Genomic DNA, 24,343 nt, shown 5'->3' on the forward strand with positions numbered 1-24,343 from the left:
TATTTTTTGCGTTACCCTTTTTTGAGCTCTTAAACAAAAACTGCTGCTGAAATATTCAGTAAATTAAAGTCTTATCTGGGGACTCAGTTCAGTGCATTTTTAGCCAAATCAATGTAATTATGGAATGGCTCAACTAAACAGAACTTCACCATCATTACTATTCCAACATTCAGATAATCATTCTTTTCAATTAAACTTTTATTTTTATTCTTTTTGTTTTGTTTTATCAACTATTCTTTTTATTCCAGGTCATTTTTTGCAATTCTGTTATTTCATTCTTTATTTCATCTTTTCTTTCTGCACCTCCTTTATTTAAGTTTTCGTCTAAGATGTATCTCCACTCCCTGACTTGTCGAATATAATCTTAACATTTCTGTAACTGTTATCATTTGTATGTCTTTACAAATTGTAAACAGTAGGGATAAACCGCAAGAATTTCCGACCGAAAATGGTCCCAAAGTGTATTTTCGGTTTTCGCAGAAATACTTTTATCACCGAAAACATGTTTCACTGAGATCTATTCAGATCCTCTGCACTTCATCGCAACTGTACTTGATCTGCGTTATAAAGATCATTACTTGGATGTTGGAATAAAGCAGTGCACACCAGAAATTATCCAGGAGAAGAGCAGGAAGGAGAACAGAGCGCAGAAAAAAGGACTGGTCTCTCTGAACCAGATGAGGGTCATGCACCCTTGTTGTCTGATATGTTCCATGAGATCCTTGATTTTAGTGAGGTTAGTACACAGTCAGGGCCATAAATGCAATGGTACTTATAATTGGCATAATAATTTATTTCGGTGTTTCGGTTTTCAGTTTTCGGCCTTGGTTTCCTCATTTTCGGTTTTTGGTTTCGTCCAAGAATTTTCATTCCGGTGCATCTCTAACAAACAGTACATAATCTAAACAGCTACACAATATTATATAACCATGTTACAACAACAGGGATACATTTACATCAAAATGATCAACACAATAATAAAATGTAAAAAGCTAAAAGCACTAAACTATAAAGTTAATTATATTTAAGTGTGATGAGTGCATGATTGGGTTGATTTCAGCCATGATTTCATCCCCAACTTAAATTCAGCAAAGCTGCAGCACTCTCTGATTTCACTCTGTAATGAGTTCCAGCAGTTGTTGCCCTAATAGAGGGGACTGATTTGCCGCGTTGAGAGGATCTGTGGTGTATGAAACAGTCACCTCTTTGCTGAAATAGTTGTTCTTCCATAATCTGCATGCAGTGATATAAACTCTCACCAATAAACAAGAAAATGTAACTCTTGACCCGAGTTAGCATTCAACTGTCTGCTGTAGCTTTGTAAACATGATGAAAGCAGATGACTGGACACTACTTGGCTTTTCTTTTTGTTGCTGTTGTTTTATCTGAATGACAACATGGATTTATATGCGGACCATCTCCTGTCACACTGTAGCTCTAGTGTTACTGTTGCAAGTTCAGAAACACATCTTGCAGAGACATCCATATGTGAGTCCTTCCTATGAACGCTCTGGTTAAGGCCCTTCCTCCTGTGGACCTACTTATCCTGCTGTTTAAAAAGGTTGTAAGTGATGCTGCTGGCATTCAGAACCACATTCTTTTTAATCGTTAGAAAACACAACATCATTAGACAAAAAACAGAAAAGAAAAGAATCTGAAAAGTATGCTGTTTTATGGAGGTATTCAATAAACATGTTGCTGATAAGAATGATGAACAGAGCAGCAAATGTATTGAGAGAAAGGCAGGGAAAGGAGCCATGCCATCGTAAGCACGGAGCAGAGGTTTATGTGTTTGTGTGTGAAAAGTGAACTACAGTAGGTGAAGCTACAGAGCAACTACAATGCATAATTTGAAATAACCTACTGCAAGGGGAGCGGGGTAATGCAGGCAAGTTGACCAGCCATGAATTGCTTCAATGCGGCCAAGGTTACTGATGACCTGGGTTCTCTTTCTACCTCTGCAAAAAAATCTCTCAGAAATCTTGGTGCAACTTTTGATCATGGATTTCTTTTTGATCAAGACATTAAATCTTGAACCCGTTCATGCTTCTTCCACCTAAGAAACATGAAATCCATTGTCTCACACACAGAGTTAGAGATGCTGGTTCATGCTATCATTTCCTCACGGCTCGACTATTGCAATTCTCTTTTCACCAGCCTCAATAAATCTTCTGCTACACTCTGCTGCTAGACTGATAACCAGGTCCAGTAAAACAACTCACATCACCCCCATCCTAGTCTCTTTACATTGGCTGCCAATCAAATTCAGAATACAGTTTAAGATCCTCAGATTAACATACAAAGCTCTCCATCCTCAAGCACCATCAGATATCTCCGACCTGCTCCACCCTTACATCCCCAGTAGACCCCTCAGATCCTAAGACCAGGGCTTGCTTGCTGTGCCAACAATTAATTGAGTATTGATTACTTGATTGTTAAGAACTTACCCGAACACTTTTTTTGTTTCGATTTTGTATCACGTGGAAGGATCATGTGGTCTCATATTTGGTTCAGCTATCAGGGAGGTGTTTTAAGTTCAAAGCATGTTTGGATGTGAATCAGCTGACTGAGTGACAGGTCTCCACGACTGCTTTTTTTCTCCACCGCTGGACTAATTATGACTCGGTTGCACTCCTGCCTGAGACCTGACCACGTTCACATGCTTAATTTTGTCAATAAGAACAAGTAGACAGAAAACTGGACACTGTGAGTCTAAAATATGTTTCTGTTCAGTTCCCTTGTTGAAGTCTGAGCCTTCACTTTTAGGACTTTATGTCAGCGGAGATTATGTGCCTGCTCCACACGTTGATATTCAGCATGTTTAATGTTTTGAACACCTCAATATGATCCATAGCTGTTTAATACTGTCAGTTACATAGTGTTGTAAAGGAAAATTTGATCCAGGGGAAAAAAACGGATTTGGTATTGTTTTTGACATGGAAAATGTTCACGTTTTTTTATTGATTAATCGATAATTGATCGTTAACATTTCCAAAGATCGATAAGGGAAAATACTTGAAATTTGCATCCCTACTAAAAACTAAAGGTGATCGTGCCTTTGAGCTCGTGGCTCACACTCTGTGGAACAATCTTCTGCCCCAAGTGTGCTGTGCTGATCCCACTGTGACTTTTAAAAAGCATCTTAAGACACATTTGTTTGTCATGGCTTTTGAACAACTTCTGTAATGTGTTGTTATTTTGTCTGCTTTCATTGTTGTCTTATTTATTACACATTGTTTTGTCTTGTCGGTTTTGATACTCCGTTGTGATTATGGTCTTTCCTAAATAAGGTTCATTCTGGAGTTGGCAAAAAGCCTCAAGGTGGACCCACGAGGTTGCTTCCGTCAATTTTTTTCCAAGATTAAGACAGCAGATCAGCAGTATCAGGATGCTTTCAATGATGAGCTGGAGTCATTTAAGACACGGGTTCGGGGCAGAGCGAAGATCCGCATAGAAAAGGCCATGAAGGAATATGAGGAAGAGGAGCGACAAAAGCGCATCGGACCTTGAGGGCTTGATCCAGTTGAAGTGAACGAGACCCTGCCACAGGATATGAAGAACTGCTTCGATGAGAAGGACATTGGAATGCTACAAGAGGTTATAAGTAAAATGGATCCAACAGAGGCAAAGATTCACATGAAGAGATGTATAGACTCTGGTCTCTGGGTCCCAAACTCCAGGGTGGACGATGGGGAAGAAAAAGGAGATGAAAAAGAGGATGATGCTACCTACGAGGAGGTGAAACAGTAGCAGGAAGAAACCAAATATTGAATTGAGAATCACTGTTAGGTCTTCAAATGCAATTTTGTTTAAATCCAGTCACAGCCAGGTTTATTTATTTTTTGTTCAGTTTTGAAAACGTTCTCTGTCATTTGTTGACTTTGATACCGACAATGTTGAGAACTGACAGTTTTGTTTGTTTTTCTTGTAAACAATGAACAAAAAATTATAATTTCTATTTGTTTATGCTTGTCAAATGCTTGAATCACAAAAAAGATTTTTCCACAAATATCCACCCGAAGGGTGCTGGGATAGGCTCCAGCCCCCCGTGACCCCTAATGGGATAAGCGGTCAAGAAAATGGATGGATGGATATTTTATGACAGATTGTGTAAAATTTGAAAGTTGTCCGAAAACTGTTTGCCACCACAGTATATATGAACGAGAGCCAGCCACTACTTAGATGTCTTTTCAGCACACGGCAGCCCTAGCGTTTAAGTCATGCTGATTAATATAAAAAGTTGTCCAGGACTGGGTGTTTTGCTCCTTTTACTTTATTTATAAAAAAAACAAGAAAAAGTGAAACTGTCTTAATCTTAATCAAACAAGTGTCTCTAATGTGCATGATTTAAATCAACAAATTGATCATCTAACTGACACAAGAGTGGGAAAGTGTGAGAGAAAGAGTGCACGGTCGGTCATAGTGAAACCTAACACAGCCTGTTTCTGTTGTAATTCTTAGTGATTCTGTGGTTTACCTGAGCACTGTGTGAACTGCAGTTGTAGAGTGGAGCGTGTGAGTGGCAATGATTGACAGAGATGGGAAATGACAGCACTCGTACATAAAACAAAGACTATTCAGTACATCGTCTGCAGAGCAGGAGGTTAACCACAAGACTACAGTTCATCTCTCAGTCGCCATAAAACACTTAACAAAAACAGGTCATGATGAGAGAAGCAGACGAGCGTCACGTGATAGTTTTCAGTGGGTTTTCATTGTTTCTACATTTTTCAGAGTTGTGTCAAGCTCATTTTTTTGTCAGATTTAAAATTTTTTACCTTTACACTACCAGTCAAAAGTTTGGAAACACCTTCTCATTCAATGATTTCTATTTATTTTAATTATTTTCAACATTGTAGATTAATACTGAAGACATCAAAACTATGAAATAATCTGGTTTTGTCATAATCTGGATTACAACAGTAGTCAAATAGGGCTATCCATTGTGTACTAACCCTACCTCTGAACAACACAACTGATTTTATTTATTTATTAGTTTATTTGACAGGGACCATGCAAAACAAAAACTGTCAAGCCAGAGTTAGCTATAAGTTCATTTTCATCTGTGGTCCCTGGGCAGGAAGATGTTAACAAATGTACAATAAAAACGATAATGATGGTCTCAAACACATTAAGAAGGCAAGTCATTCTACAAAAGAACTCTTGACAAGGCTCATGTTAATTAGAAACTATTCCAGGAGACCACTTCATGAAGCAGACTGAGAGAATACCAAGAGTGTGCAAAGCTGTCATGAAGGAAACAGGGGGCTATCTAAAATATAAAACATATTCTGCTTTGTTTAACACTTTTTTGTTCATTAAATAATTCCATATATGTTTTTTCATAGTTTTGATGTCTTTGGTATTAATCTACAGTGTTTAAAATCATTAAAATAAATACAAACCCTTGAATGAGAAGGTGTTTCCAAACTTTTGACTGGTAGCGTACATTTAAATAATTAGGGAATTGATCAAATGGTATAATAATATAACAGGGATCTGTTTGTGCTGAAACATGTAGGGGTGTTATCCAACTTCCTGCAACATTTTGCGTTCAATGGGGCATAAAGTAACAATAAAAGGTAATTGAATAAAATAATGAAAAAATACATGAAATTCAACGTATACACAAAAAAACTAAGTGTGAGGAGAGCGGGCAAACTTTTTTTTATAAATCTGACAGGCATCATCTTTGGTTTTCTAAAATGTCCAGCATCACCACCATCCACGATTTCCTCTTACAGTTCATGAGGACAACACATCTTGGCTGTTAATTATTAGAAAAGGTGTGGTAGTTATCATATGACCAGCTCACCTGTTACAAAAATAAATCACAAAGCCAGACACGTCAAGCAAGTTTAACTGGAAGTGATCAGACTGAAAACGAAACACGATCAACGAAGGCACGAGTATTTGTTCAGACCAACGGCTGTCATGAACCATAAACTGACTTCATCACGAGTTATGCACGCTGGAGAGGTTTCATAACAGCCCAAGTAATAGTTTTCTCTCTTATGATTTATGTAGTGGAGACAAGTGGGCTGTATCCATGCTGTAAGGAATAATGAACAGTGAGCGGTTTGTTATAGCAGGGAGCAGGACCCCTCTGTTTCTTCTTGGGGTCCTGCTCCCTCTGAAGAGTTTCTACACCACTACAACAATCTACTCACTAACCATTAGTCTGCTTATTGCACAGCTAAATACTTCAGACATGGATCATTTTTCAAAACACATTGGTTTGCATTTGATTGCTGATGCTGGTCTTACAGGAACCAGTAGTAAGCAGCAGCATGTTACCTCCATCCTGTCCTTCCTTCACCGGCTTATAGTCCATTTGAGTATTCGTCTCCAGATTATAATAATTCATTTTCAATCTTTGAATGGTTCAGCACCTCACCTACATCTCTGATGTCTTGCATGTATGTCTACACCACCTTAAGGTCTTTGAGGTCTGATTGTCAGCGGTTCCTCGTGTTCCCTAAAACCAGCTTGAAAACCAGCAGTGATGTTGTCCTCTCTGCAGTCACTGTGGGACAAACGACCCCTCCGTTATAATGATGATCCCTACCTTACCTTCTCTTAAACCACGTCTTAACACTCAACACTCATTTCACCCAGCATGAGAATTGTGTGGTCTCTGATTTTAACCCCCTGTGTGCGTTAGTGACAAAGACACAACCGGAGGACGTCTGTTTCTGTTTTAGGACTATTTGATGTTTGCTGTGTTTGCCACCATTACCGTTAACAGCTTGATTTATTCCAGTTTGGTGAAACATCAGACACATTTAGTAAGTTTTGATAAACTCCTAGTCATCAAAGATGCAGATGCATTTCAGAGTGCGTGAACTGACTGTCTGTCCAGGTCGCCTGTCACTGCAGGTACATTCAGGGACTGTCGTAAATGTGCAACACAGCCCTTTCATGGCATTTTTCTGTGAATCAAGAGAATCAAAATACAGTCACAGTGGTCACATCAAGAATGTTTTCCTTTGACTTTTTAGTAGGGACAGGCTGAATTATTTCACTTAAGATATTACAAGCAAAAGTGTTGACTTGGTATAACCCTGATACCGATATCTGATCAACTACTTTAATATTTAAAGAGAGAAAATGTTCTGGCAAAAATCAAAAACTAAAATGTGACTCAAAATAGACTATAATGTTTTGGACTTTTCGTCGACTAAAACTATAAAGGGCTGAAAAGACCAAAATGTGACTCAAACTAACAGGCATTTTTCGTCTAAAGACTAAGACTAAATCTAAAATAGCCACCAAAATGAACACTGATCCCTAGCATTCGTCTGTTCTTCATAAAGGTTCCGCTAATAAGAGATAACAGACTGTTGCTGTGAACTGTTGCTTTGTTACAACCAATCAGAAGTACTTGACAGAGATGTGTTTAAGAAGTTGTAATCCCCAAATGTATCTTTGCTCCCTGTGGCCAAAACACAACATGAGCTGATACAAAGAAGTGAAAAGCTTGAGCAAACAGGCAGAAAGCTTTCTTCTTCAAAAGCAAAACTCTGCAGAAAAACAAAAGTTACAAACTGAGGAGACAACATGACCACAGACTGGCAGGGAATGATTGAACAGGTGGACTGTACTGTGCGTATCTGCCCTTAAGACAGAGACAATTTTGAGGAAATGAAGCAAGTACTATCAGCCACAGCAGAGGAGGAGGAGGAGGGGAGAGTAGAGGAGGAGGGGGGTGCTGTGAGATCATGCAAGGCAAACAAACAGTGAGGCGGTTTGATGACAGAGCTGGCAGAGCTGCTGCTGATTCAAGCAGAACAGGCCAAGCAGGAAGTTGAACAGGCGTTACCAGATGTTTGGTGTGTTACCTCTCGTATCCTAAATTTGCCGGTGCAAAGCGGATGGTGGTCTCATACAGGTTGTAGTGAATGTAGACGTTTGGGTCGACGTCCAGGTTGAACTCTGTGTTACAAGCTCCAGGGACTGGATCTAGAAGAAAGCACATTAAGAATTAGCTTCTGTGTGAACTCTGCCGTGTCATGATGACTTGTTTTAGAGATGCTGTAACACGCTAGAAAGGCTTATGAGCAACCACAGCACGCACAATCAGTGACAGTATGGTCTGCATGGACTTCCTCAGGAGTATATCACTCTACACAGAGTGTCTGTTTTAGGTTGTTGTGAAAGTAACCACGCTTTGGTCTTCCTTAAACACATTTCGAAAAACTGCAGCTGTAACTTCCTTGTTTTTGAATCCTCATGTATGATGGATGTTGAGTGAGGCCTTATGTAAGAGTGCATGAGCAGCAGTACCGGTGTTGGAGTATGGGAGGATGACCCCAGTGCCAGTCACAGAGTCACCATTTGAGGACAACAGGAACAAGGAGAGGGCGGTTTGGCTGGGAAGCAGAGTCGACAGGAGCCCTGCGTCCACGGCTGACACAGAGAGACCCAGGTCTGGAACCTGAAGCAAACACAAAAGTCAGATTATTAGCAGACATATGAATAAAGCAGTCTCATATAATCACATTCAATAGCTAGAAAACAAGACCAACTTTGTACAGTCATGCTAGCAGGTCTATGAGGTTACATTTAAGCATAGTGATGCTTTGAGTAAACGCCAATGATAGAAGCTAACAACTACACTGCTAACAGAGCGTTTTACCATTAATAACAATGTTTAAGAGCTCTTTGACCCTGGAGTACAGAAGAGAAAGCTGCTCGTCAACCTTATTGACTTCTTGTTTTAGTTAAAATAGTTTTTTAGTTCAGGGGAAAATCAGGGGAACACCAAAGATGTTGAAACAAATCCTGAGGAAGGCGTGATTGAACTAACTGTACAGCAACCATCCAAAGTTTTTATGTTGAGTTACTTCCTTATATTTACTTCAAAATGTTTTGGACCTGTAAAGAGACATGTGCTCTCCTGGGGGGGAAGTATAAGGTCTGTAATGAAAACGGAACAATCCATGAATCTGACCATGTTCTGTAGGGTCAATTTACTGTAATGCTGTAAGGCTGGTATTATACTTACCTACTTCTGAGAAGTCATTTTTAAGTGACTGTTACTGTTGTTTTAAACTCTGCTTCTAAACAAACTATAAGAAAATTATTTACTGATATATACTGACTGGGTAAGATGCTAACGACATGTCTTTCCAGGACCAATAAAGTGGCATGTCTTCTTCGTCCTGACACTGGAGGAGAAGTAGAGCAATAAAAATGTCAATAAGTTTCGTCCCGCCTTGACTATTGTAACTCCCTGTATTCTGGAATCAGTTAGTCGGCCTTGTCCTGCATGCAGTTGGTCCAAAACGCTGCAGCCAGGCTTCTAACTGGTTCCAGGAAGGGGGATCACATCAGCCCCGTCTTGGCTTCCCTTGGCTTTTTGTTTTTAAAGCTCTGAATTGTCTGACCCCACTCTGAGGTCTTCTAACACGGGTCTCCTGGTCAAAATATAAACTGAAGGGCGACTGCGCTTTTAGTGCGTCTTTGGAACAACCTCCCCTCCTCAATCAGAGCCACCCCCTCTGTTGACTCTTTCAAGACTAGCCTTAAAACTCACTTTTATAGTTTAACATTTGAGTCCTTGAGTCCTGAATAGGTTTCAATTCCCAATGCTGTGCTTTCCTTGTTGTTTGTTTGTCTCTTTTTCAAATAATTGTTTGGTTTGGTGTAGGGATGCACCGATCCGATCCTGGTATCGGATATCGGCCAGATCGGATTCAAATAGCTAGATTTGATATCGGTGCGGGGGCCGATATATTGTACTGATCAATATGGCAGATCTATTCATCTCAGTTCTATGCTTTTCTGTGTTTACAACAGCCATGTGTGTCTCCTACGTCATCAGCGCCGGCTGGTCTGTGTATTTTTGCCCGGTGGAGCATGATGGAGGATAACTACAGAGGCTCTGCCGTTTAGTTGCATGTCACGCTTCTTCCAACTCCACTGGAAACTTGCAACATGTGCAGTGGTAATGTTTCGACGGATGGCAGTCGTGCTCAAAAATATAATGCAAGCCCAAAAGAAGAAGTTTACGTCAGCTGTAGCCTACTGCAAAGAAGCAAGAAACCTTCTTTAATGGATTCAAAGTGTGAAAAAGCAGACATGTTATTGGATTAATTGTTCTGGATCCGTGAAATAAAAGGGATTCCACCCTCTGGTTTAGCACTTGGAGCCCAGGTTCAGTTCACCATCACGTTAATAATGTTTCTGACAGTGCTCTGCCTGAACCCCAACCTACCTGAACATGTCAGCTATATGTCAGTGTGATTTGGACATCTTTATAAAATGTGCTGCTGATTAATATTGTCACAATATCAGATGCGGAGAAGGGAAACAGTAAGGGTAAAGCTGGGCAGAGTAATAATGCATTCAATGATTTTAATGGTAAATGGTTAATGGACTTGTACTTATATAGCGCTTTTCTAGTCTTTCTGACCACTCAGAGCGCTTTTACACTACTCGTCACATTCACCCATTCATACCCATTCACTCACTGATGGTAGAGGCTGCTACAGTAAGGGACCATCAGTGTTAGCTAATCTCATTCGTACACATTCACACACTTCTGAACAACAGAGAGAGCAATTCGGGGTTCAGTGTCTTGCTCAAGGACACTTCGGCATGTGACTGCCTGAGCTGGGATCAAACCGCCAACCTTCCGATTGATAGACGACCGACTCTACCCACTGAGCAACAGCCGCCCCCTGCCACAGGTACACTGTACTTCTGTATATTTATATATTTTTTATTTTCTCATTTGAAGCAGTTTTTTATACAGAATATTTAATTCCTCTTATCCACTGCTGAGGTTTACAGTTGAATTGTAATATCTGTTGGTGATGAAGATTAAATCATCAAACTGTTTGTGAATAATGATACTGTCAGTTTAAAAAAAATCATTTTATTGTGGTTTTCAAAGTCAGAAAAGCCTGAAGTTGCCAAAACATGATTCTTAGTTTTATCCTCACATTAAGGAATAGAGATTGTTAAATCAATACCGGGATTGGTTCAGTTTAGTATCGGTATCGGCAGAAACCAAAGCCCAAGTATTGGTATTGGGACCTAAAAAGTAGGATATGTGCATCCCCAGTTTGGTCTCACATCGTGTTTTTTATTTTATTTTATTTTATTTTTATGTATTGTACAGCACTTTGGTCAGCTTCTGCTGTTTTTAAATGTGCTTCATGAATAAATTTGACTTGACTTGACTTCTTCCTCTACCATGGATCTGCATACAAACCTCCATAGCAGTCTGTTCAATATAACAGATATTAGATATTTCAACCTGGATGAAACATGAGGGACAGACCGCCTGACCACCTGACATTCCTCAGGGTATACAGCTGACATGGTTTAAACTGTAATCTAGCATGATCAGGAATGAAACCTGCATACTTTCATGCCTTAGTATGAGTCAGTTATGCTGAGCTCTGTGGCTTTTACAAACATACACATGTTCTTTAAGACCCAGATCAAATTAACAAACAAATGTAGATCGCTGACTAAACTCCACTCAGGATCACATCCTAACAGACCAACAGGCTGATCAGAGACAGGCCACCAGTGATGAGCATGAGACAATCGTCTTCCAGCTGTGACATCGGAAAAACATCTCAACACTTAGCTCTTTGTTTCATGTATGACTGTGGATTTAACCCACACTGTACAGCAGTAGCTGAGGATTATCTTGAAGCGTGGGCTACACTCAACGCGGTAACATTTACAAACAGCTAAGCTGATGATGCAGCTCGAGAGACCGAGGGGACTTAAAGGTCAACAGATTGCTCGTGTCTGTGTTTTTTAAATGCTGAGAATCAGATTCTTTCATACCTGGAATATTCATTTCAACAAATTGTGTTAGTTGTAGATGAAATCAAGTTAGGAACTGATTCATTAAGGGACAAAGTTCAAGTGAGTCCAGAAGGTTCACAGAAGATTCCTCTTTCAGGATAAATCTGAATATTTTATTACTGACATCAAATTCCCCATAACACCAGATACTACAATGATGAATATCCAACCAATAATTATATTTATCACAACTCAAGCCTGATATCCCTCTTTACCTGAGAGCTCCTCTGTCATCCACCACAAATACATTACTGAAAAACTGCTGTGATGAGTCTGGGTGTCATCCTCGAAAGCACAATGTCATTCTAATCTCACATCAATACTGTCACTCGGTCTGCATATTTCCATCAATGTAAGCCTCTGATCAATACACACCTGTGTGCTGCAGGGTTTGATTCCCCTGCTTTGAAATGTGTTGACACTTTTGGACCTTTTTAAATGTGCTCTATCAATTAGTTTCATTGACTGAGTGATTGACTTCTGCATTTGAGTTTAGAAACATAACCACGTAGTCTGACATGAGTTACTTCGATTAGACACACTTTTCTTTTGTCCATTAAGACACCTAAAGTCAGAGGCAATTTGGGACATAGGGTCTGTTTTGTGTTGAAGATCTGACCCTGATTCCAACTCAAACCTGAACAATATTTGCATTTGGCCCTTGAAAAGATGAATCAGTACCTCTTTTATTCTATTTTTGGAAGAACTTTCACATTTCAAAGATTTTTTTAGCAAAGTGTGCTCTCACTTCTACATTTTAATACTCTGCTAGACTGTATAAATAATGGACATAGTATCCGTGACGTCACCCATCTGTTCCTGAAGCGCTGTTTTGAAGCAGTTCATGGCGGGAGCCATATTGAAAATGCTGAACTCAACCTAACTGCTGTTGAGCTAGTGTGATGCAAAGAGGCGGGCTTTGAGCCTCCTCGCCAACAGCTACAGTGTTCCCACCTGTCAATCAAGTCAGCTGTGCCTCTCATAATAGAAAAATCGTAATCTTAATATCCTCAAAATTGCCGCGTTACAAAAAAATCCCCCCCCCCCCATACAGTGTGTGCCAATAGAGAAATGAGCTATCCAGACTACACTTGTTTTTTGTACCAGACTGTAAACATGTTTATTTCTGCTGTAAAGATCGTCTTCTTTGAATTGGTGTGTATGTGGTTTCCGGTACTTCCAGAGCCAGCCTCAAGCGGATCCTCAATGAACTGCAGTTTTTAACACTTCTGCATCGGCTTCAATTCTCGCAGTTGGAGGTTGCCGCTTGTCTGCAGCCCATTTTATGCCCCTAAGCTGTGGAACGCTCTGCCTCTGGACATTGGAATGGTGAGCACTCTGGGTGTTTTTAAAAGTAAACTTAAAACTTACATTTTTAATCAAGTTTCTAATTTGGAGTAATTCATTTTTAGCCCTGGACTATAATCATTGCTTTAACAACATTTATTTATCCTATTTATTTATCTATTTTTCTATTTATTTCTTGTATTCATCTGATCTTTTCTGATTTTGTAAGTATTTTATTCCTAATCATGCCTTTTGTAATTTTACCATTTCTGTTGTTTTGTGTCTCTCTGTTATTCTGTGAAGCACTTGGGTTGCATGTTTATACGTATGAAAGGTGCTCTATAAATGAAGTTGAGTTGAGTTGAGATGTAGCACAGCATCACCATGGTCTGCACTACAGCTGGTTGACCATCCTTCAGACAAAAGTATTTGTCTGAGAAAGGAGCCTGTGTATTATCTCCATGTCACACTGCTACACTATCATGTTGGAAGCAGTCTCTTTTAGAGCCAACTTATAAATCCTCATTACTGGCTGCACAAACAGTAAAACATGACATTTTGCCTTGAAATTAGTGTTGCTTTCAAATTCCCAAATTAATCAGGCTTTCATTCAAAGCTGAGGCATTATGGCCAAATATTGTTTAATACAGAATAACTGATTCAATAAATTACAGTTAAGATTAGCATCTAAATCAGAATTATTATGTTGTTGTGAGAGAAGATGGTTTCAGAGAACACACCAGATATTTTGAAAACGTTTTTCAGGGAGTAAATGCTGAATAACTGAGTAAGCAGTGGAGCATTGTGCCTACACAGTGTGACTCTCAGTCTGAATGCTCATACAATAACTCCATTGTATGACACCCGGCAGCTTGTGCAGACAGAGATACTGCATTTGATTTGGTTTCCACTGAATTTATTTAATACGCCACTAAGCTAGAGTAACTTCAAACCCAAAGTGTGTAAAGGATTTACAAGCTAATGACGACTTATTAGTCACCGCCAGGAAGCCCACACAACACTGACTAAACGCTGTGCTCGGGTTAGAGCATTGCCAATTTCCATTTGAAATCTGCTGAAGTTTATGTGGTGAACTCTTCTGCATAAAAGGTTTTAAGGTTTGTAGGAACGGATATGTTTATAACCTGTGGTTTGGTAACTGCAGGAAGGAGTAGACTGTGAACGTGGGTAGCAAAAACCACAGAGGCTGGTGCAAACATGAAAAAGAATCATAAAAGAATCATGTGGTTTAAAGGAAATAAGGAAAGTAGAGATAACTTTTATAAACCTGTATGTTTCTAAAAGACGAGCTATCTATTTTTTTGTTTGTTTTTTCCTCTTGGTGCCAGTGACCCGCTCACTTTTGACCTCCATTTGCGTCAGGGGCTGTTCTTCTTCCAGGAGATGTCTTCTTCCACTGAGAAACTCACATGATCTGTTTTTCTTTCTCTGTATTCCATCAACAGAAACAAATAAAGCAAACTAAAATTAGGCTCTCTGCCATGTCCAACTCCATCAAACGTGGACCCAAACTCGAGCTGTCCCCCTGAGACTTTTGGGACTGAGGCCAGAAGGTTTTTCCTCGGGGCCACCCTGTCTGCCACTCATGACCAGTGGACTGTACATCAGCTGACTGCCACTTCTCTCACTTGGTCAGACAACCTCGCTCCACAAAGCTTCATTCATCAATCAGAAGTCGAACTAACTGAGCGTTCACGAAGCATATCCTTCATTTCACAGCTTAGTTTGCATTCACTCAATTAAGAGCAAGGAGAAACTCAAGCAAATGATGAGACATTTAGGCGTTTTGTTCTGCTGATTTAACACAAATGAATATATGTAACAATCTTAACATCTCTGCTACTTCATGTTTGTTTTGCTCCCTTTACTGCCCCTACTCTGCACGTTATGAAGCCACTTTTAGAGGAATGTCATGCTGCATGAAATCTCTGTACCATGAAGAACATGTCAGCAAGTTTAAGAAAAGCCTGTGTGTAACATGCTTTCGTTATACAGATGATGCTCATGTCTACGTACAGATTCTGTAGAAAGAAGATGACACATTTGACGTTGGAAAAACTGGTTTCTGTTTATAGATCCTTCAGCATTTCAACATGCATTCATTTTATACAGTCTGTGAGGGGACCAGAGAAGGCCAAACGTATTGGTAATAATGCATATGGTGTAAGTTCCTGTGGCCCTGTACCTACACAGAAGCTTTTAGACGCACTCTCATGTGCACCTTCCAAAAATGTAACTATGAGTCAAAACAATGCAGACTACAAGCCCTGTGATTGGTTAGCTGGGTAGCATTGTATTTCCTGCAACATGTCCAGTAGCAACATGCTGTATTCCCCTGTTCTCTGTTCTCTCTACACTGATTCAGAAGCAGTCTATTCCATCTACTCCAACTTCTCCTCTTTTCTTTTTTGCAACAACTGCAGTCTGATCGACTCCTGCTCAACATTTTTCAGCTCCATCGCCAGCATAATATGCTCGTTATCAGTTCCCATGGTTTCCTGTGCACACACAAAAGCTGAGAATGAAATGGAAGCAGAAACTGGTGACATGACCGGCATTTAAATAATTGAAGCTGTCAACTGGAGATTAAGCAGAGAACTGGAGGCATCACAGACAGTCCAACTCACAAGTATGTAGAGCTCAATATGCAGAGGCCATGATAGCATAGCTTCGATATGAGAGTCAACGCAGACTGAACCGATCCCAGTTTCATTCCCAGCGCTTCAGTACATAGCTAACTAGCTATTCTGCGCTTCTGTATGTAATTTATTATTATTTAATTCTATTTTATTTGATCTCTATTTGAGTTTATGCTATTTTTATTTTATGTTATTATTTTATTATTATTTTATTTTCTTCTACTTTTATTTTATTTTATTATTATCTAATTTAATCTAATTTCAATTTATTTTCTTCTATTCCATTTTATTTTATTTTATTTATATCTTATTTTATCCCTTCTTCTACTAATATCTAACTTTCTAACATACTGTATAAGAGCCCTGTAATGCCCGAATTTCCCTCCCCGGGATAAATAAAGTATCTCTGATTCTGACTCTGAATAACGCAGAACTGCATAAACGTTTAGCTACCAGCCATTGCAGGTAAATTCCAACTTCCTTCTCACCTTGCTGGTCAGACATTCAGCATTTTGGGGTGTGAGAAAGGAAGTCTTTGCTGAAGGATCGATGACCGCTGGTTACATCAGAAGCCCAGAAAAGTTAAATGTTGCTCCAAGAGGTTAAATCACTCAAAGACATTAACAACTGGGTTCTCAGTTTTTTATGATGTTAATATTTGTAGGCCCTGTTTCCACCCAGAAAGACCAAGGGTGTACAAACTAATGTTACCTTTCAAAACATGGGAGTTGCTGGTTTATCTTTGTTAAATTGTGTTGTTGAGGATGTTGTTTTTGGTGCCAGCACCAACACAGTAACACTAACAATTTACTGGTCAAATTAGAGGTAGACCACCAACTCCAATGTTCTGGGTAGAATAACTGTTTTTCTCAATGGAGTCTTGTGGAAATAAAGAGAGATATTTATAGTGTGCTTCTGGACTAAAAGCAACTCACTGTGAGGATCATTTGCCAAATGTTGTCAGACAGTTAGTTTACAGACAACCTGAGCAAGTTAGAGGAAAAATGAGTGCTTTGAGAGGATGTAGTGTAATCATTTTGATTGCCCTAAAAGATTCAGTTAGCGCCCTGACAGCTTGTGGATTCCTGTTTCCCTGTGAGAAAGAGTCTGGCTCAGCCAAACCAAGCTTATCAGCTGCAGTTAGCAGCTTCATACTGAATGACATGTGACAGACCAGAGAGTTTTGACTTTTTATCACAGTATTAGAGGGACTTTTGGTCTTTGTGCTCCATTTAGATAACAGGGTACTAATGAGTCTGTCAGTTATTCGTCACATGCTACGACAGCGGTTGAAGCCAGGAAGTTTCCAGTAAGAATACTCCTCCCACACCAACATCAGGATCACTACATGCGGCCGTTATTGGCTGTTACTGGTGGTTAAATGTTGTGACATTAGGTGAGGACTTTCTCACCCTGGTGTAGGACAGCGTTGCATTGCGGTGCTGCGTGTGAAACTGCAGGGTGATGAAAGAGACCTCTGGGGGGATCCTGGAGACCACGGCCTGCACCGTCTCGTTCTGGGAGACACTCACGTTTTGAAAGGTTCCCGGCAGGAAAACCACTCGGTCTGTGACAGAGAAAGTCAGATTAGTCCTCCATTAACATCCAAACCTGAGCATCAAAACACTCACACACTAAAAGTAGTTATCCAACAGCACTACACAGGTATAAAGGCAGGTAAAACAACAATATCACTTTGGTGTTTTTCTAATAATTGATGGAGGAGCATCTTTGATAGTTTTCAGGCTGAACCCATATTTCAACCCTGCATCTGTTTTATTCAATCTAAAAGGCCTAAATGTATCAAGGTATAAGCTGGTTTATTAGTCTATTTAATATCATGAGACAAACAAATAAACTGACTGAACTCAATCAAACAAACAGAAATGCCTTTAACTTCAGAAAACATGACTGGTAAGATGACAGGAAGTATGAAGATGCTATTTAAAGACGTGTTTGGTGAAATGTTTTGGTCATTTTAGATCAACAGGAAGTGAGAAAAAATATAGAGCTATACAAATGTAACATTTTTGGGTACACCTATATGCAAAAGGTCCTCAAAAAGCTGCCTTCTTAAACAGATAGCAAATATATATTTAATGATTAAATCATTAACCAAATCTGATGCAGACTACCGTCTAAGTTTTCTCTATGTGCTGCAGACAGTACAGAGTATTGTAAACAACGTGTCAACACCCAACTCAGTCGAGGCAGATGTCTGTCTAATTTTAGTCTGGTCCTGTTCGAGGTTTCTGCCTGTTAAAGGAAGTTTGTCCTCTCCGCTGTAACTAGCTAAATACTGTGATGTGCAATGCTCATGGTGGATTAAGGTGGGGTCAGACTGAGTCTTATCCTGTCTTGGTGTTGGGTCTCTGTTCATAATTTGACAGAGTGGTCTAGACCTGCTCTGTTTGTAAAAGAGTCTTCAGATAACGTTTGCTGTGATTTGGCGCTATACAAATAAAGATTGATTGATGATGAATAAAAGCCCATATATCCAACGAGAATAAAACATATGAAAACCACAAACCACAACATCACTTTAACTCAGAAGACAGATTAAACAAAAGGCAGAGATATTCTCTAATTTAACTTGATATCAACTAAGTTAATTGTGAGTAAAATGTAACTGGTTATGTTTTAAATGTTTCCCATATTTCTTTTAGTTTATACAAGCACTGTCACAACATAACTCAAGGCTTAAGATTCAAGATTTGGTTTCTCCTCATTTTCCTTTCTATCTGCAAAAGTTAAAAAGACAAAATCCTGTTCTCTCGATACTTCCTCTAAATCAAAGTCCTCTCTTAAAATACACCAAAACATGTCCAGCAAAAACAGACAAAACAGAAGGAGCAGGTCACATCAATCATTCATTAAAGGTGCCATGTATTGAAAGTGCAAAGTCCAGGTTGATTTGATACAGGTATTCAGTTCAGTGTGACAGGTGAAGGAGGGCATCATGTGTTTATAATCCTGATTGCAGCCTATAGCTCAGCCTGTAATGATAAGTATTAAATCTAAGTCACTTGGGCTGGAGAGTAATGACTGACCATGATGGAGACGATATGATACAAAGAAAAACTGTTGATTCACTGAAATCAGAGGCAGCAGACTTTTGGCACAAAGCCAAGAGGGCAACCTTAAACCAGGTCAGCAGTCCATCAAAGAGGCATCCTGCAGAAAAGGCTGAATGAATGAAAAGTATGCTGTGGGTTGAGTAATGAAGTACCATGCTGAAATACTAAAGCAAGTAATCAGTGTGTGCTTAACTACTTTAAAGGGCTGTGCAAACATCAGACTGCAGTGAGCTCTGGTGATTTTACAGTGTTACAGTTTTTGGCTTGTCCTACTGGCCTTAAAGAAATACATCAGGGGTTCATTTAAGACGCCCCCTAATCACTATACAACTATAACACCAGTTGTTTCATTTTCAACTTTGATATGAATACCTTTGGACAGGCCTGTAAATCATATCTTCCTCTGATCATCTGCTTGCGACAATGCTGTTTCTTTATCAGTGTTTTAACATCACCATAATAACTCATTCCACATGGATGTATTACATCTTAGGTAAGCATTACCGTCTACCTGAGGACTGATGCTGTAACGAGCAACAATCCACTAATCAGAGCTGGAAAAAAGACCAATTTGACCAAAGAAACTCAAGGCAAGTGATTGTGTAAGAACTAGTATTGTGAAACCACATGCCATACTCCAAAACCTTTGTCAATAGTGAACACGGTTTTTTTTTTAAACTGCAGCTTGAACAGAACCTAGGAGACTCTCATTTCAGTGATCATGTAATCCTCAGCTGCCCTGCTGTGTGCATTTCTTTCACTCCTCTTATCAGCGTGAACTTTCCCTGCTCTTCAGCTCTTTTACTGATCACTCAGTTTGACAGCAGACGGGCTTAAAGTTGGAGCATTTGCTGAATCCTACTTTGAATGTCGGCTGACTCATTTGCAACATAAACTATGACCACTTCAAACTCCTGGGGCTGTAGTGTGAAGCCAATGACCTACACTACCGGTCAAAAGTTTGGACACACCTTCTCACCTTTAATTATTTTGGACATTGTAGATTAATACTGAAGACATCAAAACTATGAAATAATCTGGTTGTGCCATAATCTGGATTACAACAGTAGTTCAATAGGGCTATCCATTGTGTACTAACCCTACCTCTGAACAACACAACTGATGGTCTCAAACACATTAAGAAGGCAAGTCATTCTAAAAAATTAACTCTTGACAAGGCATCAGGTCTGTAATCACTCATTTGTATCAACATCTGTCTCTCTCTCCCTCTGTGTGTGTTTGTGTTTGTGTTTGTGTATGTGTGTGTGTGTGTGGGTTTGTGTGTGTGTGTGCATATTCACATATTTTACAGGTTTAATGTATGCATTTTTACATGTGTGATATTCTGACCTTAATGCGTTTACTTGCACCTTTGTATAACTTATATATGCTCTTGCGATGTATTGCTGTTTTTATTGTCATGCTATCATGATGTGATGTTTCCATCTGTTATTTATCTTGATCGTTTGCTATGAACGGTTTTCACCATAGACTGTATAATGGACGTAGTATCCGTGACATCACCCATCTGTTTCTGAAACACTGTTTTGATGCAAGTCGGTGGCAGCCATATTGGAAATGTTGAACTCAACCTAACTGCTGGGCTTTGAGCCTCCTAGCCAACAGCTACAGTGCTACCTCCTGTCAGTCAAGTCAGCTGTGCCTCTCGTAATGGAAAACTGGAAACCTTAATATCTTCGAAACTGCCGCGTTAGAAAAAAATTCACCCCTGTACAGTGTGTGTCGATTGAGAAATGAGCTATTCAGACTACACTCGTTTTTTGAACCAGGCTGTAAACATGTTTATTTCTGCTGTAAAGATCAGCTTTTTTTAACCAGTGTGTATGTGGTTTCTGGTACTTCTGGAGCCAGCCTCAAGCGGATCCTCGATAAACTGCAGTTTTTAGCACTTCTGCATTGGCTTCACTTCTCGCGGCCGGAGGTTGACGCTTGGTTTTGACCTGCCGGGGACTACAGATGAAACTCTGGCATATTTACATGGATGCTACACTGAAATGTTCATTAATATGCACTGTCCCTTTAAATAAATAAATAAAATAAATAAATCTGTCTTTTGTCCAGATAATAATACAGTCAGTTTACAGTCAGAGAATTAAAGAGACGAGCTCATGTTCACATCTTAAACAGCTGCACTCAGAGACTTCTCTCCTCCTTCTTACTGAAACTAAATATCATAATAGTTAGCAGTTACGTTAGCTGACCGCCAGTACACCTACTTTAATCTGTCAGCTCTATTTCGTGACATAATAATCAGGTATAATCTGCTTGAATCAAGTGCATGGTCTTGTAGTATTTGTAGGTTTACTGAAGAAGGTCTGGTGAAGCTCTGTGGGTTTGTTGCAGGTTAACACGTGCTGCCTTATCTACACTGACTGTTTGCAGGTCAGACCCAGCTCTGGAGAGACCTGCTGCATTGATTTCACGTGAAGGAGAGGAGAATATGAGCCAGAAGGGTTTGTGTTAAGCTTATAAATATAACATTTAAATTGTTTTATGATTGGATTTTTATTTTAGTAGATTTGAAACAAGCACTGAAATAAAACGTTAAAAATCTGTACAAAGCATGCTGCTTCAAGCATCCTGACAATCAGTTACTTGCTCTACATTCATCTTATACCAAATTACAAAGCTTGTTATGATGTATCCCTTCTGGCGTGGTTGTGTTTGGCACTTAAATACATCTGCCAACGAAATCTACAATAATGATTCCTTTAGCTCCAGTGTAGAGCTTCATCTACAAGTTGCTAAATGCTATTTTAGAGGTTTTGCCACAGTGACCAAAACACTGAATGCTCAAAATCTTGAGCCGTAAAGCAGTCGTCTGTGCCCACCATGTGTTGTCAAACTGCAGCAAAGATGGAAAAGATCACATATTTTCTTATAATGTCATCTTAACTTGGGCAATTGCTTTTTTTCAGCTGTCTAGCAAAGTGTTTATTTCCTTGTCGGAGTTAATCCTCTCACATTAGTTGATTTAATAACATGCAAATCTGGACACTGATAGCTGAACCTTGATTTCCCATTCAAAGTTCCTGTGAGGAGTTTTCTGACTAATTATGAAACAGAGATTCAAACTGATTCATCTGACTACAAAAGCAAACCATGCAGGAGATGATTGAAAACGTCAAAATACTATCTTTTGAATGCCTCAAAATATGATCCCATAGGTGTCAGATGAGAGGACTTACAGCACGGTGCAAAAACTATCTTTGTTTACATTTTTCACAGCAAAAATTCACAGTGAGTGGAACATTTAAGAAAGCAGGAAGGAAGAAAAACACACAATTTACACATGATCAGGAAGAATTCAGCAAAGTGATTAAAAAGGGTAGTTTGTCATGAGGGTTACCAGAATCTGCACACATTAAGTTAGGGTACCCTCAACATATTATAAGCTGTTACAATGAGGCTTTGAAAAACAATTCCTCTTTTCAAATCTCAAATTGAACTACATTTTAAATTTGCTTGGTCTAGCATTTAGAAACTGGACTGTAAAAACATTTCAATAATACAGAGTAAATAAGATATGTTGCTGCTGGCTCACGTGAGTAGTTTACTGTAGTACAGGAACCATAAAGTCCCTGTTTGACCTCCTTTTGAGGAATTCTAGCTGATGCAAAACATATTCTTATCAGTTTTAACGACTTATAAAGCTGTAAAACGCTTCTATACTCAACATTAAAGTCAATACATTTGGTATCTCCAGTGACTTACTTTCCACTTGAGTCTGAACTTCACACATCACGAGCAGCAGCAGCAGAGGCGGCAGAAGCGGCTGGTGAACCCAACGGAGCATTTTCCTCTTCTTTCTTCAGCTAAAACACAAAACGCTTCTATCTGTGGCTCTGTACACTCATTTGAAACCTCGCAGTCTTTTGTTTTTCAGCAGAGGAACTCTCAGAAAACGGAAAAGCGACATGCTTGACTGGGCTGCAGTCTTTCAGGGAGGACAGTCCTTTTCTGTCTGCCGCTCTCACACCACTGGACGATGCTCCCACGAGAATCCCGCCCTCGATCTCGCGACACCTCCCATCAACTCCTCCTTCAGAGTATAGGATAAACAACACCACAACACAAAAGATGACAGAATGACTGGATATCAGTTGTTCTTTTGACATTTTATATTTTCTGATGTATTTTTACAGTTTTGATTTATAAAAGATATTATCTATCTGTTCTATTCTACTGTATTCCATTAACATTGGACATCGCCTGCCTCTATATATTCTAAATGTACTGGATTTGTACAAACCAAATTTGCTCTTTCACAGAATTTTGAGATTTATTTATTTATTTTTCTCATGTTAAGGTTTATTTATTGTAGTTTTATACCCCTGGTGCTCTTTTGATGTGTTAACCTGCTGATGTGACACCACAAAATTCCACTTTGGTATCAATAAAGTACATCTATCAATAAATATGTCATCTATCTTGGCTGATGGGTTATCTTTTACACCATAAAATGCATTAAATATTCCTACAAAAACTCAACATCCAGTCAGCTTTTTAGCTTTGTCTTGCATACATTACATGTCAGACTTGCAGTCAGTCCCTTGTCTTGTCATTACTCAGACACATTTTTACAGGAAAGCTTTTATTGTTAGATTTTATTTAATTTTAGCTCTTATTTTAAGGGTCTGTTTTATAAGTTTGTATGTTTTTAAGTTTTTAACTTCAATTTAATTTTTATCACTTCATTTTGCTTTGCATTTTTTTTTATTGCCCACTGTGAAGCACTTTGTTACCTGTATTAAAAAGAGATATATAAATAAATAAGTATTATTATTAATAAATTATTTTGGAAACTGTGCATCTATTAAATCACATGTTCAAAATATTATTCATACCTTTAACAAGATCATATTTTCATCTTACTAACAGCCGGGGTAAAAATGCTTTCTTGCTTTTTTTTTTTTAGATTTTAGATATTTGTTTGTTGTTATGCAGAAAAAAAAGCAATTTTTCTTTGCAAGCATAAACTTATTCTGCAGTAAACCTGCATTAATTTGTTGGATTTTAAATGTTTGTTCGTGAATCTCAGAAATAGTGACAGAGTGGGAGCTCTCTCCTAACATATACTCTGTGACCACAGCTGACCACAAAATGAAAGAAACTTAAGGTTAATTAATAAGTATGTTTATGTTCACAAAAATATTTTAAGGCACTAAAAATTGTTTTTAATGTTATGGCATTCAAAGAAAAGTTTAGACGCCATTGAATCGTAGACGGTTCTTATTCGTGTTGCTCCTCCTGTCAGAAGGGGTAGTTGGATGTTACAGCTGATCCTGTGTGTTGCATTAAGTTTCTTTTCCTCCTTTTTGCGGCAGATGACAACATTTCACAAAAACATAAATGGTAAAAGAGAGAAGTTGACTACACACACAAGCCACCCAAACAGAACCAGGCCCTGCGCTGTGTGAGCCATTAGAAAGTCAAATGAACAAAACATCAACCAAACAGAGACAG

The 24,343-nt window shown here is 39.0% G+C and overlaps 1 protein-coding gene across 1 annotated transcript in view; it reads right to left on the minus strand.

Annotated features, from left to right (window-relative positions):
* The window catches only part of tm7sf3 (transmembrane 7 superfamily member 3), a 31,886-nt gene extending 9,013 nt beyond the window's left edge, over positions 1-22,873 (minus strand). The window contains exons 1-4 of the mRNA XM_034673575.1: positions 22,592-22,873; positions 17,192-17,346; positions 8,287-8,437; positions 7,842-7,962 (exon numbers count right to left, since the gene is read on the minus strand). Of these exons, the coding sequence (XP_034529466.1) occupies positions 7,842-7,962; positions 8,287-8,437; positions 17,192-17,346; positions 22,592-22,673 (509 nt within the window). The 5' untranslated portion in view covers positions 22,674-22,873. The remainder of the gene's footprint in view (positions 1-7,841; positions 7,963-8,286; positions 8,438-17,191; positions 17,347-22,591) is intronic.
* Between the last annotated feature and the right edge of the window lie 1,470 nt (positions 22,874-24,343).

Source organism: Notolabrus celidotus, chromosome 21 (assembly GCF_009762535.1).
Source record: "Notolabrus celidotus isolate fNotCel1 chromosome 21, fNotCel1.pri, whole genome shotgun sequence".
In the NCBI taxonomy this organism is placed as follows: domain Eukaryota; kingdom Metazoa; phylum Chordata; class Actinopteri; order Labriformes; family Labridae; genus Notolabrus; species Notolabrus celidotus.